General features: G+C 34.3%; 1 protein-coding gene across 1 annotated transcript; it reads left to right on the forward strand.

Moving 5' to 3' along the window:
- The first annotated feature begins 349 nt into the window (after positions 1–349).
- Positions 350–15,777, forward strand: LOC133517114 (uncharacterized). Its single transcript, XM_061850275.1, has 4 exons — positions 350–750; positions 12,546–12,752; positions 14,623–14,765; positions 15,143–15,777. Exons 1-4 carry the CDS (start codon positions 664–666, stop codon positions 15,249–15,251), a joined length of 546 nt encoding a protein of 181 aa, XP_061706259.1. The 5' UTR covers positions 350–663; the 3' UTR covers positions 15,252–15,777.
- Positions 15,778–18,045: the final 2,268 nt, after the last annotated feature.

Genomic DNA, 18,045 nt, shown 5'->3' on the forward strand with positions numbered 1-18,045 from the left:
ATGGAACTAAAATTGTAATTAATTAATCAGGATTAGATTACAGTTTTATAATCAGTAATTCAGTATGTAAATCTTAATAAATATGTAATGCTTGTTACTTAATAATTTATTTAGATAAGTCATTCATTATGACAATAAAGAGGCTTATTAATAGTTCATGTATAATAAATATTACAATACCTATATAGATATCATGGAGCGCTTAGTTAGAATCAAAATATGTTGGCACGTGCCTGGGCCACTTATTGTATTCATCTAACAGTAGCCGTTTCTACTTACTAGTCTATCACCTATCAATGAGTTATATTTTCGAGGTAACATTGAACCATATGGTTAAAATAAAAAAAGGAAAGGTCTAAAGCTTAAAAATATTGAATAAATCGTGTTTAAAGAAGACGCACAAACTGATACAAATAGGAGGTATCGTTAAGAGTCCACAAAAGACCATGGCAGGCATCAATCGGTTTTTATATATCTATTATATAAATCTCTAAAAAAAATGCCGCTCCAGGGCGTGTCTTGATGTTTGTCATGTTTTTTTTATTAAACGTTACCCCCCAAATACTCCTACCACAAATTTGCCGGTCGCTACAGGCGCGCGCGTCAACCAGTCTCTCTGCGGCCGTTGTGCAAACAAGTGTTTAGGACTTACTCTTAGGCAGAATGTGCGGGGAAATGGGCAAGGCGGTTCTGCGGGCGCTGACCGGCGCGCTGCTCTGTGGGCTCGTGTCGGACGCTGCATATTTGCAGGTACATATAAGAAACCTGAAATTGTTCATATTTGTTTTATAAGGGGAAAAAGGTGTTGCTTAAACTCTTGTAATAATATTGATACCCGATCAAGTGAAAGGTTCCAAAATTGAATCTCGGGTGTTCCGAGTGGTTCGATAAGTGGAATCTTGAGCGTTGCGAAGGTTTGAAGGCACGATGGTGGTTAAACAAACTTTGCCACCGAGTGAATTACAAAGTTCTTCATCACAACGACACGAGGAAAATACTAACTGTTGAACATTAAAAATCTATAAGATATTTATCATTCAAAATAATCACTTAAAAGTATCTTCTACCAGCCAGCATCAGGACGCAACTCTAAATTTGTATCTAACTACTTTGCTACTCTTGTGGATGAAGGCAAATTTCTCAATAGTTTTTTGAAATATAAAGTGAACCTGTACGAGCTGGTGTAGTGAAAAAATATAAGTACTCGTTCTGCTTTTCTGATTCTAATAAATTTATAGTAAAATACATTATGGTGTGTTACTGCTTTCTTTAAATATATTGAGATTATTATATAAAAAATAAAAATAATAAAAAGCATTTATTTCGTTTATATGTAGTCGAACAGATATTTTCGATTATGGTTATTAACCAAGTACCTACCTAAACATCTATTTGTATAGATTTGCATAAATATTATACTTTGGGAATAGGTAACATATTGGGTGGGTACCTAAATACATATTGGTTCACTAATGTTTGCCCTACTACTCGTACCCCTATCCCTATCAAAAACCTCATTGCAATTGAATTTACTTACGTCAGTCTATTGTTTTTTGAAGATTATCAAATACAACTCACTATATAAGTAGGTAACTACTAATGATATAAACGAACTTTATGCCAACTCAATTACTTAATATAAGAAACAAAATTTGCAGATGTAGGTACTCAAGTAAAGTTGTATATTTTTTTTTACTTAAGGTGACGGATCGTTACGCTATAACACAATAACTTCCTGAAACCCGCAGCTCAACGCGATACCTCGCGCGTATTGAATTTGCTTTTGCGCTAGCTTACTCTATAAGGTCATATGCGTATAAGTGAAAACCAAGCACTAATCGAAAAATCACAACTACAGTATTGAAGAATCAACATGGAAGATTTAAAGGCTTGAATCGACCCCATTTGCCTGTACAATAAAAATGTTTGTTAAAAAAGAGGCATCTTTGATACGATTTTCTCTGCTATAAATTTAATTAATCGTGTAACGGCAACCACAGAAATGAATTCCATGCCATGAATAACCAGTTCACCAAATAATACTTTCATGAGTTGTTTAATTGCTGAATCTTGATATATTTGAGAAAATGTACAGTGTGTTTTATATCCATTTATAATATAATTTAAATAGCAACGCTCAGCCCAATCAGTTTAACGAAAACAAATATTGGCTAGACCGAACGGTACGGATGACATGTTTGTTAGTCTAAGATTACAACGAGCTAAAAGTTAATCGACTTGCTTTAAAAATATCTTGTGACATGGCGACTATGTTTAAAGACCACCACCTCTACATGAAAAACCACTATGTCCATGAAAAATGATAATTTACTCTGCGAACTGTATGTTTACTTTTCCTTGCATATAAATTGCTCCCTATGTTAATTACGTGGAGGCTAATGAACTAACGTAATGTTTGAAAAACACTGAATTAAATTATAATTAAAATCTGACGAACGATTATACAATAAGTACATATTAAATGGTAATTTCAAATTTAAACTTACTATTGTACAAAGGGACGAGTCCCCTAATATTTTAAAAACTTTCACTAAAGCGATTCATAATTCGCAAACAGTAAACTTTTCGTAATTGCCGTTTAAATCAGAGTTATGGCAATTAAGGTCGGGATACACCAAGTATTTGAAGTCACAACAGAAAGTAAAATTAATAACTTAATACTAACCCCAAAAAGGCCATTGCAATAAGGCAACCTATATATTTATTACATATATTTTTAATTCTCAGTAGGTTGGTATTTGGTAGGTTAGTAGGACTCTGGCTGGCCCTGTCGCGCTATATTACATTTTGATTGATTAGTGACAATAGGGACAATATTGCTTATCTTTTGCATGTTGTCAGTATTGCCAATTGCGTTTGCGAAAATAGTCTTGATTGAACCTCAATCTAACAATGCGACAAATCTCGACACGTGTTTCGCTTTTCTAAAGATACTGTCATAACATTTTAGGCCATAGAATACTCTACCTACGAATAATTAGGCATGCAACTATTACCTGAAGATAGTTGATAACTAGGTAACAAACATGTTATTAGAGAAACAGCTAGAAAATAAATCGTATCATGCAGGGCCAAAGCATCTATTTACCCTTTAGCCCGGTAACGATTTTAGAGCTAAAATGTAAAATTTATAGATTTAGTCGTTGAAATTGTAGATCTTTTGTTACCTAATATCTAAATAACAAGTATTGGTTTTAATAATGAGGTCGGAAGCGTGTGTCCCGGTAATATATGACGTGAAGGGACAGTTTTTAAAAAGTATACAAAAGATTGTGGTGGTAAATTATACAAAATGATGCATAAGAACAGTTTCAGCAAATGTTGTAGATTGTTTGATTATCAAAATTACGTTCAAAATAAGTCGGTTTTCAGAGAAATTGTCACTTGTTCTGAAGAAGATTGATTTCGTCTAACTTTTATTTAACTACTTCAAATTTATAATAACAAAAATGTAGTTTATTAAAGTTGAAGTACAAGATATGTGTAATACAAAATTAGCATGTCCAAACTTTACGAATTTTACAAATAAGAGCTTTAAAATCCGTCAGAAAAAAACATTATTAATTAAGTAAGTCCGTTTAAAAAAAAAAAAATTATTAAAATGAAAGATAACAAGACATGCCAATATAAACCAGTATTTGTTATTTCTAATAGTTAACAAAAGGTGTGCAATTTCATCGACTAAATCTATCAATTTGTCATTTTGGCGAGTAAAATCGATAACGGCTTCTTAAGTGGAATAAAAAATGTGTCTACATATAGGCCGAATCAAATAAAAATGCAGTAGCTCGTATTTTAAGGATATGAGACAGACAATATAGCCAGGGTAGTAATTAGGTGATTGTTAAATATTTACGTACCTACGTTTGTGTATGTGTGTAGTCGCATCAGAAAACTAGACCGACATAACCCATCATTAATATGTCCCCTATGCGCAGGCGACCTTTAAATATCTAGTAGCAATAACTCCCTTCCCATAAGGGCGCACTAACTTTTGCAATTTTCTCTCCTCCCAGAGCCCTCAAAGGCAAATTACTGTTGGTTGAATTTACTCTGAATTTCGTACCAGAAGGCCTGTTTTTTAGTTCCATTTCTTTGATCAAGCTGTTCAAAGTGGAAATTGTTTCAAACTTGGAGTCGCTACAGAATTGGTATTCAGGGATAATTTTACAAATTCTCACCTCCAACGAGGTTTTTTCAGGCTTTCATTGAATTATGAGCGAGTGTCTGTTTGATCTCGGAAGTCGTTTTCATTAACGGGGGGAAGTGTTTTTTAAAAGTGTATGAATCTTGAGGATGGATTATTTATATTTATGTCGGAAGAGATGATGATAGATAAATGGTTTGGATCTTTTATATATTGCTTTATTATTTTTAAACTCTGTCATGATATTTCTGTAGAACAAATTATTTGTAGGTTTTGGACCCGGGTGCGTCCTTAAACTACGTCCACAAGAGAGGTATGGGCATTGTGAATGTCATCTCGCTCTGTGTGGTAGGGCACAGCACAGCGGATGTCATTCCAGATCTAGAGCAGAGCCCAACTGGGGAAAATCGCAGCCAAATAACACTAGACCCTACTCATAGTGTTGTGTTCCTGCCGGTGAGTAAGGTTGCCAGAGCTCAACGAGGGGCGGGAGGGGGTTAGGGTCGGCAACGCGCATGTAACTCCTCTGGAGTTGCAGGCGTACATAGGCTACGGATACTGCTTACCATCAGGCGAGCCGTATGCTTGTTTGCCACCGACGTAGTATAAAAAAAAAAAGTTTCCCTTCAGTTATACGTTTTGTCTGAAAGCCTTTTTACAAAACTGTTTACAATGTATATATAGACCTTAATACTTACAATGTATTTGGTTCATAAAATATAACCTAAAGAAGTAGCTTCGAGCATTCATTTCATGAAACCGATGCTGCCAAAAATCCAGGGTTGTGGGGGACGCGGTGAGAGAGTCCTGTGCCGTGATTGATCCGTTCAAACGTGGGCGTCAGACAAAAATGTCTGCCGGCCCCTAGTGATGTGACGCGTTGAACAAGTATATTGTCAAAGAAGATGGTAAGTACCTAAGACATTGGAGGAATTATATGCGAGTAGGTGCGGATCCATTTCTTTCGCATAATTATTGAAAGTCATAATGAAATGATAGTCATATTATCATTAGTCATAACTCTGAAACCGTTAATTTTTCAGGAATTTCCTTAGATTATCCTATAGATAGGTTAGGTTAGGTTTGTTTTATGGCAATCCTGAAAAGTTACGCGTTCATGAGAAAAACCAAATTATGGCTAACGAAAATGCGGACAAACAATACATCATGACTAATGATTATTAAACTTTATGGGAAACAATAGAGACCCGAGTAGGTGACTTTTAGATGTTATGTTGATTCCTTATTCGCGATGATTTTTTTTTATACCTACAGGGTGACTTGTGTGTCTATGTTAATGACTATATACTTAATAGGTGTTACATTAACTCAGTTTTTAAAATTAGCCTTCTTTGTACGTCGTAAGTTTCCAAATAAATCAATAATAAGAAAATAATTCAATTCATAAAAAAGTGCGGTTAACCCCATCACTTGATGTCACTCATCTAAGTTATAATTTTCTTTAACAAGTGACAACACACATTTTAACAATATACGTTTTCTTAATACATATGTATCAGCCATCCATACATCCATTCTTCAATTCACCCATTCATCTAAACAGCTGGCTCTTCACCCGACCACTCCGCACTTCAAAGCTTTGCCTAACTCGAAAATCAAATTATACTCACTGTTTTTAAGCATCAAAGCTCCTTCGTTCGAGATACTGGGTTGAAACGTTTTAGCTCGCATCCTGTATGATTTTCAAAAATCTTTAAAAGTTCTCGTAATTGGTTAACAAGTTAGGGAAGATTGCGATTGATATCCTCCTATGATGATTTTCGTATAGCAGCGCAAGATCCCACCAAACCCACATTTAAGAAACATCCTGTATTATTAAATAGTAAATATTTATTTGTTATTATATAAATGAAATATTACATTTTATTAACACAAATTATATAAACACAATATTTCACTACAAAACAAAACTTTAATAATTATTGGCTGAACGGAACTATCATTGCCACGTTGGCTGTCGTAAGTTAAAATTATTGATCTTAAATTGCAACCGTATGTTGTTGTATGAAATAGGTTATTGACCATCGTGATAACATATGAATTAGTGCTGAATTGATAATGTCATTTAATTTCAAGGGACAATTATAGGTGTAAACAACTACGAATGTATAATTCTCATGTAAGTAACTAATATTTTACGCAATACGCAAACGAAAATTTTAATTCGATTTGAATTACCTTATCAATAGTAAACACATTCTATGGACAACAGAAGAAAAGGGCTATACGGATGCAGCGCGATAGAAAGAAACTTTCTTATAAGACGTCAACAAGTTTCGAGAGCTGCTTCGTTTAATTTAAAGCTTAATTTTTATCAATATCCAGAAATGAAATGCCATTTTTTTTGTACACCAGAGTTTTTAGTATTCTTGCTACACAATGTAACATAAAAATAATGCATTTTTCATAGCAAAAACTTCTTCAAGCTAGCAATGTTTCTAGACCGAGCCCGGTCCGTAGACTGAAGTAAGCAATGTAGGCGTGACTCAAAAATCGAGTAAGTCTACCGTAGGCGTGGCAGAGGGGGTGGCGCGACTTTGCTACGTCTTTTAGGATGAGTGGTCTGCGGTATTTGGTTTTGACAATGTTGTTTTTCACCACTCGAAACTAAATGAAAAAGTTCACACACATTTTATCCACAAGAGTTGCAAAGTATGTTAATATGAAAATTTGACTTCTTTCCTTATGTAGGCTGGTAGGATTAACTTTTAAATGTTGATTTTGAATTATTTGATTGGTAGAGCAGACCAAGGTAAGTTAACATATAGGTAAAATGATACAGCGTCCATGACTCGCCGCGCGTCCCGCGTGCACTCAACAGAAATAATTATTTGCAAAAATTTCAAAATCATACCCAAAGATCCGTGATCCTGGTCCGGTCCAATCCAATCCGATCCGATGCACGATCCGAAAGTTTTTAAGCAAGTCTGAGATCCAAAAATCCTTTGCAACGATCCAAAAATTCCGAGATCCGATCCTTCGGTACGATCCAAAAAAATCCAAAGATCCGATCCTTCGCTACGATCCAAAAAATCCAAAGATCCGATTCTTCGCTACGATCCAAAAATCCAAAGATCCGCGCCGAGTGCATCCTATCCGCGATCCTATGCCCTCATCCAGCAAGCAACTCCGAGCCAATCCAATTCACAGTGGATGAAACAAAAGAAAACGCTTTTAGTCATACAAATCGTCACATCGCGCGAGATAGGTACCTCCTGACTTCACTAAACAATCTACAATTTAATTTTTAATATTAGCTTTGTTTCATTCTATTATAAGATATCACCAATTTCTAGACAAAATAGGATACTGCAAAGCTTGAAATGCTTTAAGTTTGTTTTTGTCGGTCATTGCTGAAATCTGATACACAGTTTGCCAAACAAGTTTTGGTCAAACAGTCAGTTTTGGTCATACATAAAATATGTTTGTCCGTGTGTCAGGAGGCAAGTCGCTACACATGAAGGTAAACTTATGCTAGTCGCCGCGCCGCGCCGCGCCGCGCCGCCGCCGCCACTGTCGACACATCGACAAGGGTCAGGCACCTGTTCCGTACAAACACCACTACGATAAAATTACAACTTTTTTAAGTCCTAATGTTATCAGCTCAGTAGTTTAATAGGAAACAGGTCCCGGCTTCTATTCACATAGAAATAGTTAAGTATATAAAAGTAGCCAAAATATTTTTTTATGGCCATTTCTGTATCAGTTTTGGTATTTTATTGCTATACGTTTCTTGGCGCATTCTGGCGGTGCTTTTTATCATCTTAGGATGAGCAGTTGAGGTTTTACAGCGGTTAGGGCCGAAATATTGTTAAAAGTAAGATCGTTTTGGCATATTATTGCTACATGCTTGGAGCATTCTAGCATGATTCTAGCAGTACTTTTTATATACCTATATTTGGACTTATCAACGCTCTTAAGTAAAGATCATGATTTGTAAAACAAAAGTGAAAAATACAAGAGTGAGGTAGGCACCTTGCAGCAACTCAGCTCGTTCATCTTTTATTAGAATTTATCAGAGGCTGTTCATATCAGACTGCTTAAATTATATTTTTCAATTTTACTTTAGCATTTGGGTTACCAATAGAAAAATTTAAACGAAATACGCGTAATTCCTTCTACTTTAGTCACGAAACTAGATTACTCAACAAAAATATTGATTAAAGTAGCATGTTTTTAAGTTCAAATACCCAAAACCGACAGACGGCCATTATACTTTTAAGAGCTCAACGAGGGTGCGGGGTGTTATTAGGGTCGGGAACGGGCATGTAACACATCTGGAGTTGTAGGCGTCCATAGGCTTCGGTAACTGCTTACCACAAGACGGCCGTACGCTTGTTTGCTACCGACGTAGTCTTATAAAAAAAGTGTTCCTTTTACATTTTTAATCTTTGACTTTGGCCATAATTCAATTTGTACAGAAATTGTCACTACTTACTGCTACATATTAAAAAAAAATGTATGACGGCCTGCTTTGAAGTGATACTTTATTTATAAAGTAAGGAATATATGGGTTAAATTTTTATCTTGTGCATTTGCACAACATTTCCCACACTATGATTGTAAAGGCCAAAATTGTCACAAATAATATATACATAATATACATAATTTTCATTTGCAAAATATGTTTTTTGTATGAATAGGTTTATCGAATATTTCAAAAATGAGTTCCTCGTCCCTAAATAATATGAAAATAATAAATAACGTGCCCTAGTAAGTAAGAGCAGGAAGAAATATAGCATAGATTGGACCTGGTGAGAGTGGTTCTCTCACCGATTCTTTCCCCACTCTTTTATATCTACAGAAACAATTTAGAGTCCCGTACTATAGAATATTTGGTATACTTTAAAAACGCCCCGAGAAGGTAATATCAAAAACTAGTCTATTATAGGGTTACAATCACCCAAATCTAAAAGAAAAGTTTTTTGACAAATTTTGCGTTCGGCGCTCGAGGTCACAAACTTGGATTATTCGTTGAGCCAACATCATAAACAAGTCGGCAAAAAATCAGAACTTTCGGGATTTCACGCAAATGGACCCCATTACAAAAGTCGACAAGTTACTGGATTATTAGTGCCATTTTGTGTGTTAGTAGTATGTTGCTAATTATATAATAAAATATTAAAAAAAACGGCATTCCCCTAGGGCCGTTGTTATACTACTTCTTTAGTATCAGTTCTAATTCAATTTGATATTTCTCTCAACGTATTTTGCCTTTAGATGAAACCTTAACATCATTTTAAAGCCCTCTTGCCCGGATTTCAAAGTTCCGAATAAAGAAACATCAACAAATAAGGCAGGAATCATTAATTGTTTAAAACTCTGAAGTTTGAAGTAATAAGTAAGAAAATTAAAAGTTTATTAGCTTGTAATAAAATACTTACCCGCCATCAAGTTTTTCTGTGTTCTCAGGGCAAGTTTAAACGTTAAAACGTTGCTGGATATTAATTTACGTTTTTTCATACCTGACGTTAAAAAAGAAGGTAAGTCAGTATCCGCTTTAATAAGTAGGTAACTGTGACATGTATTTTTATTCATGACTGTCATTCCTATTGATTATTTCTGACAGTGCAGGTCGTAAAAATTACAATTAAATTAATAAGTACTAATTTCTTACCAAAACAATAAAAGTAAGCACCGATTTTATTGAAATCATTAGAAATGGAATAAAGATATGATGTTGTTAATTTCACTATTCATACAATTTGATGTAGTAGAGTTAAATAATAATAATAACATTCGTTCCATAGTTCTAAAGTAACCTCCGGCAAGTATTATGAATTTTACTAAATATCTCAGGATCTACTTTTTTAATAAACTTTACCTCTGTGATATATTGATCGAAAAGTACTCCAAAACGAGTTGTGAGCCGTTTGCGCAACGCCGGGCGGCCATGAGGCACGCGCAGGGCTTTTCGAAAGGTCTGTTTTGCAATTGTCTGGATGTAGGACTAGTTATTTAGAGGGATCAATTTCGCAATTTGTATTTAATTGCAAATTTAATGGAAATAATGCATAATATTTATTATTTTATACTAGTATACAAAGATGGAATGAGCTATATTATGCCCACGGGTGCAATTGATTTTTTTAAATTTCATTATTTATGTTGGGTGGGTTTAATGGTTTTTTATATCATTTACTTTATTTCTACGCAAGGAGGTATCTATGTAAGATTGTCCCCAAATATTTACATATTTACTTATTTACTACCTACATATATTTTTTAATATTTTTTGTGTATTTTTAAAAATATAAAGAGCCTGTTTCATAATGGCCAAGTGAAGTATTGGATAGCAAATTAACAAATAAATTAACTGACAGATATAACTTCTTGCAAAACTTAGCACTTTATAGATAAAGCTTAACTGGTAGACCAGTTAAGCTTTATCTACCAGTTGGTCATTGTGAAACAGGCCCTAAATATGATTAATTTAATAGCCGTTTAAAATATTTTTACATAATTTTCAATCGTGGTTGAATGATGCATGGACGAATGTTTGAAATGTCACCGTATTTAAGAATTAATTCGCTTAAAATGTAGTTTTAGTAAAAACATTGTGTACCTACCACGGGCGTTACAAGAATGTTACAAGAAAGCGGCGGTAAGAATTCTTCTTTATCGCCCTTAATGCACAATGTAATATTTTGAACAGCCAGTAGTTTAGTACCAAGTAGACACTTGTAAGAGTGGTAAGTTAATAAAAGTGTATACCAAATTAATTTGCGAACTTATTTATTTATAATCTTAAATTAAGAATTTATAATATGGATATACTTATGGATATTTGCGTACTTTTAATTTTTGGGCTCCCCACTCAACCATAAGATTCATTTCGATACGCTGTTGTCTACGCTTCCATAGAAAAGACGCACGCGGGGCACGGGGCGCGGGCGGGAATCGCGCGTTTACGTCTACTGAGATACTTACCAATATTCATTAATTATTTATGCTTTATAGTAAAAAAAAGTATTATTTTAGATGACTCGGAGAAAAAGGATTGTATACAATAGTGCCATAATAAAGTTTTTCAATCTCGTACCTTACTTAGGCAACTCAGCAATTTTCGTTGCCTAAACACGGTACTCGACTGAAAATCTCTCTATTATATCAGGATTGTATAAAATACTATTTTAAGACTTGTTGCAGATGACATTTTAATTTGTTAAATAATATTTGTAAAGTACGAGTATATAGGTACCTACCTAATATGTTTTATTTTATAAATTAACATAGCACTTCAATCCAAGCTCAATAAAAAATAATGAATAAATAAAAAACTTCACCAATAGAACAACAAAATTATTTACGATACGAAGTTGCATAAAGCTGTTATAGATGAACCTCATTACGACTCTTACAGAACTAGTTCTGTTCGTATGAACTAGAAAGTTAATTGTGATACGTAACCATTATATAAGTAAGTCAATGTCACCTTGTGATTTATATCTTACCAGGTTAAATGTTGCTATTTCGTAATTTTTTTTAACTGATACATATGCCATGCCATGTATGATTTAAAGTTTCGAGTACATGATTCGTTTATTACTGTGTTAATAATATTGTAACAATGAAGGTAAATGTAAACATCTAATGATTCGCCAATTAATAAATAAACAAAACGAAAGACGATGTGTCAGTGTACCAAGGTATATACTGTGACTTTAAAGTACTGACTTTTTAGCATTTGACTTGAGTATACACACATAGATATGTTTTATTTGTAATGTAATCACGTGTGTCTATCAGTACCCGTACCATGAGTCACTGACAGTGTAAAAACTGACATTTACGTTATCGAGAACATAATTTACTTTCTATACATCTCGCTCGCACTTATATGCGAGTACGAGCAAGATGCATAGAAAGTAAGTTACGTTCTCGACAGCGTTTATGTCAGTGCCGAACTGGTGGTAGTTACAAAGATATCGTCAATTCTATAGTAATTTAGTCCAGCATTGATGCATTAAACTAGTTACTATACCTATACATAGAGTACTTCTATAATTAATTACAGTTAATAACAGTAATTTGGACCTATTGTCTGCTCTGTGTTGCAGAGTGGTTCAATCCAATTAATAATTTCTTCCCTTTGCTACAAAATATACGATTATTTAAGTTTTGACGTCTGGTATTGACATGTACGAGTATATAGAGCGAGCGGCAAAATTTCGTGGACACATTATTAATTAATGCATTCATAAAGTGGCCTTGCAATTTTGCTGTTGTTAAAACTGATAAAGTTATTTAAAAATGTATTTTTCTTGTCATCAACACCTGATATTCACTTTTTTTCAAGTATCGATGTCTACCAATTCTCAAATTAACAATTTAAAATAATGCATTTTGTTTTTAGAGATACGAGCAGTACCCTATCCGTTATGAGCAAGCTGTATATCGAAAGCCCCTTCGCGAACACGAAAAGCCACAAGACTTACGCAACGTGCCGGGGAGCCCCGGCGTGGACTACCCTATCTACCATGAAGTTCCTGAGACTGGGTTCTCTTGTGCACATGTGCCAGTCCACCCTGGAATGTATGCAAATGTGGAGACTGGATGTCAGGTAAATATCGAAATAAACGCAATGACCAAGTCTACTGATGATATTGTACTTACAGATTTCGAATCAATTACCTGTTAATTAGGTAATTAATTAATTACCTGTTAGATTTTTTACATCGCTGTAGAAAACAAAAATAAAGCCCACTGATCATTGGCGGATAGCCGTAAGCTGAAATATTAAGCTGTGGAAACATCGTAAACCGTGCTAATTAAAACGTTTATTCTATTAAGGGCCTGTCACAATGTCCAAGTAAAGCTCTGAATAAGCTACTTGCCACTTATCTGACAAATAAAATCATCACTGGTGTTGCACATTCTTCAAATAAGCTTAACTGGTAGATAAAAAAGAGTTTTATTTGGCAGTTAATTTATTTGCTAATTAATTACCAAATTTATTATATTTTTCTTGGACATTGTGAAACATGCCGAAAGGGGAAAATGTAGTTATTGTCATCATCAACAAAGTGAATCCGCAGAAACTCTGGTACCCTTACTCACCACATTACCATGTTGCGTTTCTGATAATATCCAGATTCATTTTTGTATAACTAGTATCCTTAACAGTTGTCGTCAAGCTCACCATACTTATTAACCTATCGAATGAGCTGATGCCTTTACTGATACTGGAAAGCTATATGTAAACATACTACATACCTATACGAGGCCTGAACGTAAGTCAGATGACGCTATCTAATTCCTGGTGTCCTACTTTATTACCTACATATAACATGAGTTTCACATGATTATCTGTCTATCTCATAAGAAATTACATTTCACTTGCACAAACAGTGAGCTCGGAGTTGTGTACATGTGCCTACATACCAGTTTGGGTAGATTTTTTTTGCTATAGGCGTTATTCGCAATATTAAATTGGAACCACACTTCAAAATTCCAGGCCTGTTTATAGAAACAAAGCATCGTATTGCAATAGGCTTATGCAACTGGCCCCAGGCCACAGATTAATTATCCATTCGGACACAATCCAGACACAAAAGGTCCACCAAGTGCCTAGCCTGCGGGTACAGTTAACGGTTTAAAACAACATTGAAAATTCGAGGGTTGGACCCAGACTTGTTGCCCCTTAATTAGTTGTACTTGTAATTTTGTTTGCTTACTTAACTAACAAGAAATTGTGATGAATTGATGTATATAGTGTAGGAAGATATATTTAAATAAAAATATGTTATGGCTTTTCACTAAATTATAATAAATAATTGACAGTAGTCTATATTGTACAATTATAGCCAAATATAATATAATTATTTAAAACGAAACCCGTCTTCAAAATGAAAAAAGTAAAATGTTATCCTATTTTTGTAAGTATATGTATCAACTGATATGTTCAAAGTATACGGGCAAAGGCCAAGCCAAAAATATTACAATGTCGGTCAAATAATCGGTGAATATACTTAAAAAAATATTAGCCGCAACCGAATACAGAACCTCCTTCTTCTTGAAATTTAAGTCGGATAAACAAAATATGGAATAACAAATTATTTAGAAAATACCATAATATTTTCATAATTATATGAGTACTATCATCATTATATTTATGTATATGTAATTCTAATGAAAAATATTTTAGTGTATGTGTAATATCTGCTGATTTCATTTACATTTTTATGAATATTCATATATATTACGTAAAATACAAATTATACACCGTGTTTTTGTTGAATTTCTTTAATTTCGGCTTAATTACCTTTAAGGAATCGAAATGACTAACTCAATATTCTCAAATCCGTTATTTTTTGTCTAAAAATCAGATTGATCGATAGAGGTTGCTATTGTCTAACAATTTTTATTTAAATTAAAGATATAGGTAAACAAAAAGTAAAATACTCGTATAAAAATATTAACTAATTTCCCAGGCCTACCACGTGTGCCACGACGGGCGAGAAGGCCACCAAGGAGCATCTTTCCTCTGCACTAACGGTACCTTGTTCGACCAGGAGAAGTTCGCCTGTGACTGGTGGTACAACGTCGACTGTGGCCAGGCGATAGCACATTACAAGTGAGTGTATAAGCATTTTTGATTCATATGAATAAGACTTGCAGATATGGTTTATAAATAGAATCTGTTTTCACAAATGTTCTAACTTATTTGGTACCTACATGTCTACCTATGACAACCTGGGGCTTTATAGCGTTATTTTTTTTCATTTGAAGCCTTAATAAAAACTGTTCATCTGATCATCTATTTCAATAGTCGACCAAATGTCAAAGATTAACGACGCTAATTTCTAATACAATGGCTTTAATACAGTTTAAGATATGGACCCCACAATTTTAACATCTCAGATAACCAAGAAGATATAATAAATATCTCATTTTACATTAAAATCAAGCACACTTGCACCATTGTTTTCAATTCTTAATTTTTTTTTTCAGATTAAATGCAGATCCCCGTAAAAATCCTTACGTACCAAAACCAAAACATGAAGAAGAATTAGAACAGGAAGGACCTCACGGCATACCCTATAAAAGTATTTACCATTAAATTTAAAGTGTCATTGTCATTTACATTCCTATTGCATCCTAGCATCGCCCTACACTTTGGAATCCACAAAAAATGTTAAGTATGTATTAAACTTAATGATAGTTTATCTCGTGCAAAATGTAACCATTTTCATATTCTCATCTTAGTCTTATCCCTCTTATGTAATAAAGAAACTCAAGGTTCTTTGGCGGATCGGCTCGGGCACTAGTTTGTAATAAAGAAATTGTTATCTGTCTTAAAATTAATACTACCTACTCTTACTACTCCTAGTACTTTTGTCATTAATTTTATCATAATGTCATTGTAAGATTAGTAGTTAAGTAGTAAGTTTAAAATTTTATGATTACCATTCTCATGATTTGTCTTTTAAATTGTGATTACAAATATGTCTAAATAGGAAATATAAATCACTTTTATTAATAAATCTATGCCTATACCTTACCTTTTAATCTACTCAGTGTTAATTAGTTGCTGATTTCGGAAAGCTTTTATTTTTTAGATGGGAATAAAATGCATTTCCAGTTTAGTATGCGTATTTTTTAAATCCTACTTTTTATCTGATTACTAGATTCCGCTGTGATCCCAATCCCTGCTTCTGTCAATTATACGACATACAAACGATACAAACTTGTCTAAACCAGAACTTATCGTTATCGTATCTCATTCTTCGAATCGGGCCGTTTATAACATACCTCGGCCTGGATAGGATTTGTCGGTTTGGTGCTCATAAAATGACATACCTATGTAATATTACACTCGAACGGCAAGTTTCTGAGATACATACTGCAAAAGGTAGGATTTGAAGACTATGTCTTTTGCAAGGCATAATAGAATATATCTATAATTATGCCTGCCAAGCATTTCAAACGTTTGCCGGTGATGGTTTGTGAATTATAAATACTTACCTACTAAATGAAACTATTTTGGAACAAGTCGATAACTTTAAATATCTCGGGAGTATCATTAATAACAAATCAAGATGTAGTCAAGATCTCATTACTCGAATCGCAACAGCCAAACAAGCTTTTAACAATATAAAACATATATTTAAATCAAAAATTTCTACTATTCCTAAAAAACATTTTATTAGATCCTACACCTGGAGCATTGCCTTATACGCCTGCGAAACGTGGACACTGACACAAAGAGATAGAGAAAGATTGGAAAGCTTTGAAATGTGGTGTTGGCGGAGAATGGAAGGGATTAGTTGGACAGAAAAATTATCAAATATGAGAGTTCTAGATAGGATTAACGAGAAAAGAAATATAATAAAGGCAATAGAAAATAGAAGAGAGATACTAATTGGACATCTGCTACGACACGATCTGTTTCTTAAGAACATCATGGAACGTTTTTTTCTTCTCCTTTTTCCTAAGCAGAACACTATACCGAATATGCCCACTATTTTGTTACACCTTGTATGTACTAGATAAGTACAATTTATTATTCATTATACTCCGCTTTTTGTAACTTAAGACCTTATGCCTTTGTGTTATATTGTTGTTTCTCCTATAGTGTGTGTGTGTGTAAGTTTCGACGCACGACTGAAGTTTACTCCTTGCGAGGGAGTATAAAATACGTTATAAAATAATTTTCGCAAATTAACAGTTGTTATTTGTTGACATTGAATAAATAAAATATTTCCATGCATTACCTATTGCTAATTTTCCATAGTTAATAAAAAAAATACTTTCAAAGTGTCTGGGTTAGCGTTGTTCATAACTATTCTAAATTTCAAATTGATAGCACAGGTGGTTCTCGAGATATTTAGCATTGTGACAGACAGACGGACGGACAGAGTAGCTCCATAAGGGTTTTTAGGGTTCCGTACCCAAAGGGTAAAACGGGACCCTATTACTAAGACTCCACTGTCCGTCCGTCCATCCGTCTGTCACCAGGCTGTATCGAACATATGAACCGTGATAGCTAGACAGTTGAAATTGTCACAGATGATGTATTTCTGTCGCCGCTATAACAACAAATACTAAAAAGTACGGAACCCTCGGTGGGCGAGTCCGACTCGCACTTGTCCGGTTTTTTTGTACCTTTTTGGTACGGAACCCTAGAAAGTAAATGTGGTAGAGTTAAATTCAGTTAATACCGATTCGAATCTACAATAAAGTAGTACGTAAGTATATAATTATTAAAAACTAGCTTCTGCCCGCAACTTCGTCTCAAACTACATACCTCCATATGAAATTTAATCTAAAGCGGTTCAGCGGTAAGCGTGAAGAGGTACGAGCCTGCCATAATATAGCTCTCAATTAAATAATAATAATAATTCAGCCTAATATACGTCCCACTGCTGGGCACAGGTCCTCTCATGCGCGAGAGGGCTTGGGCTATAGTATAGTCCCCACGCTGGCCCAATGCGGGTTGAGGTTTGACTTCACATACACCTTTTCTTCATACACCCGTATGCAGGTCTCCTCACGATGGTTTCCTTCACCGAAAAGCATACATAACATAACACATAAGTAACATAGTACACGTCTTCTTAAGGCAAAATAGTTGAACCAAATTGTACCTGCCTATTGACCATCTTACTGTACACTATTTTATGCAAATAAATTACTTACTTACTTACTTACATAAGTTCCAAAAAACTCATTGGTACGAGCCAGGATTGAACCCGCGTTATAGCGGTGGTGGCCTAATGGTTATGACGTCCGACTTTCAATCCGCTCTCAATTTACAATCCAAAATTTTACACACTGAACATAATATCACTGGGGATGTTGCCACGGTTCCCAAAATTGGCAATATGTAAAAAAAAAAACCATGAAAATTTAAA

This window comes from Cydia pomonella, chromosome 4, assembly GCF_033807575.1.
Source record: "Cydia pomonella isolate Wapato2018A chromosome 4, ilCydPomo1, whole genome shotgun sequence".
NCBI classification, from domain to species: Eukaryota; Metazoa; Arthropoda; class Insecta; order Lepidoptera; family Tortricidae; genus Cydia; species Cydia pomonella.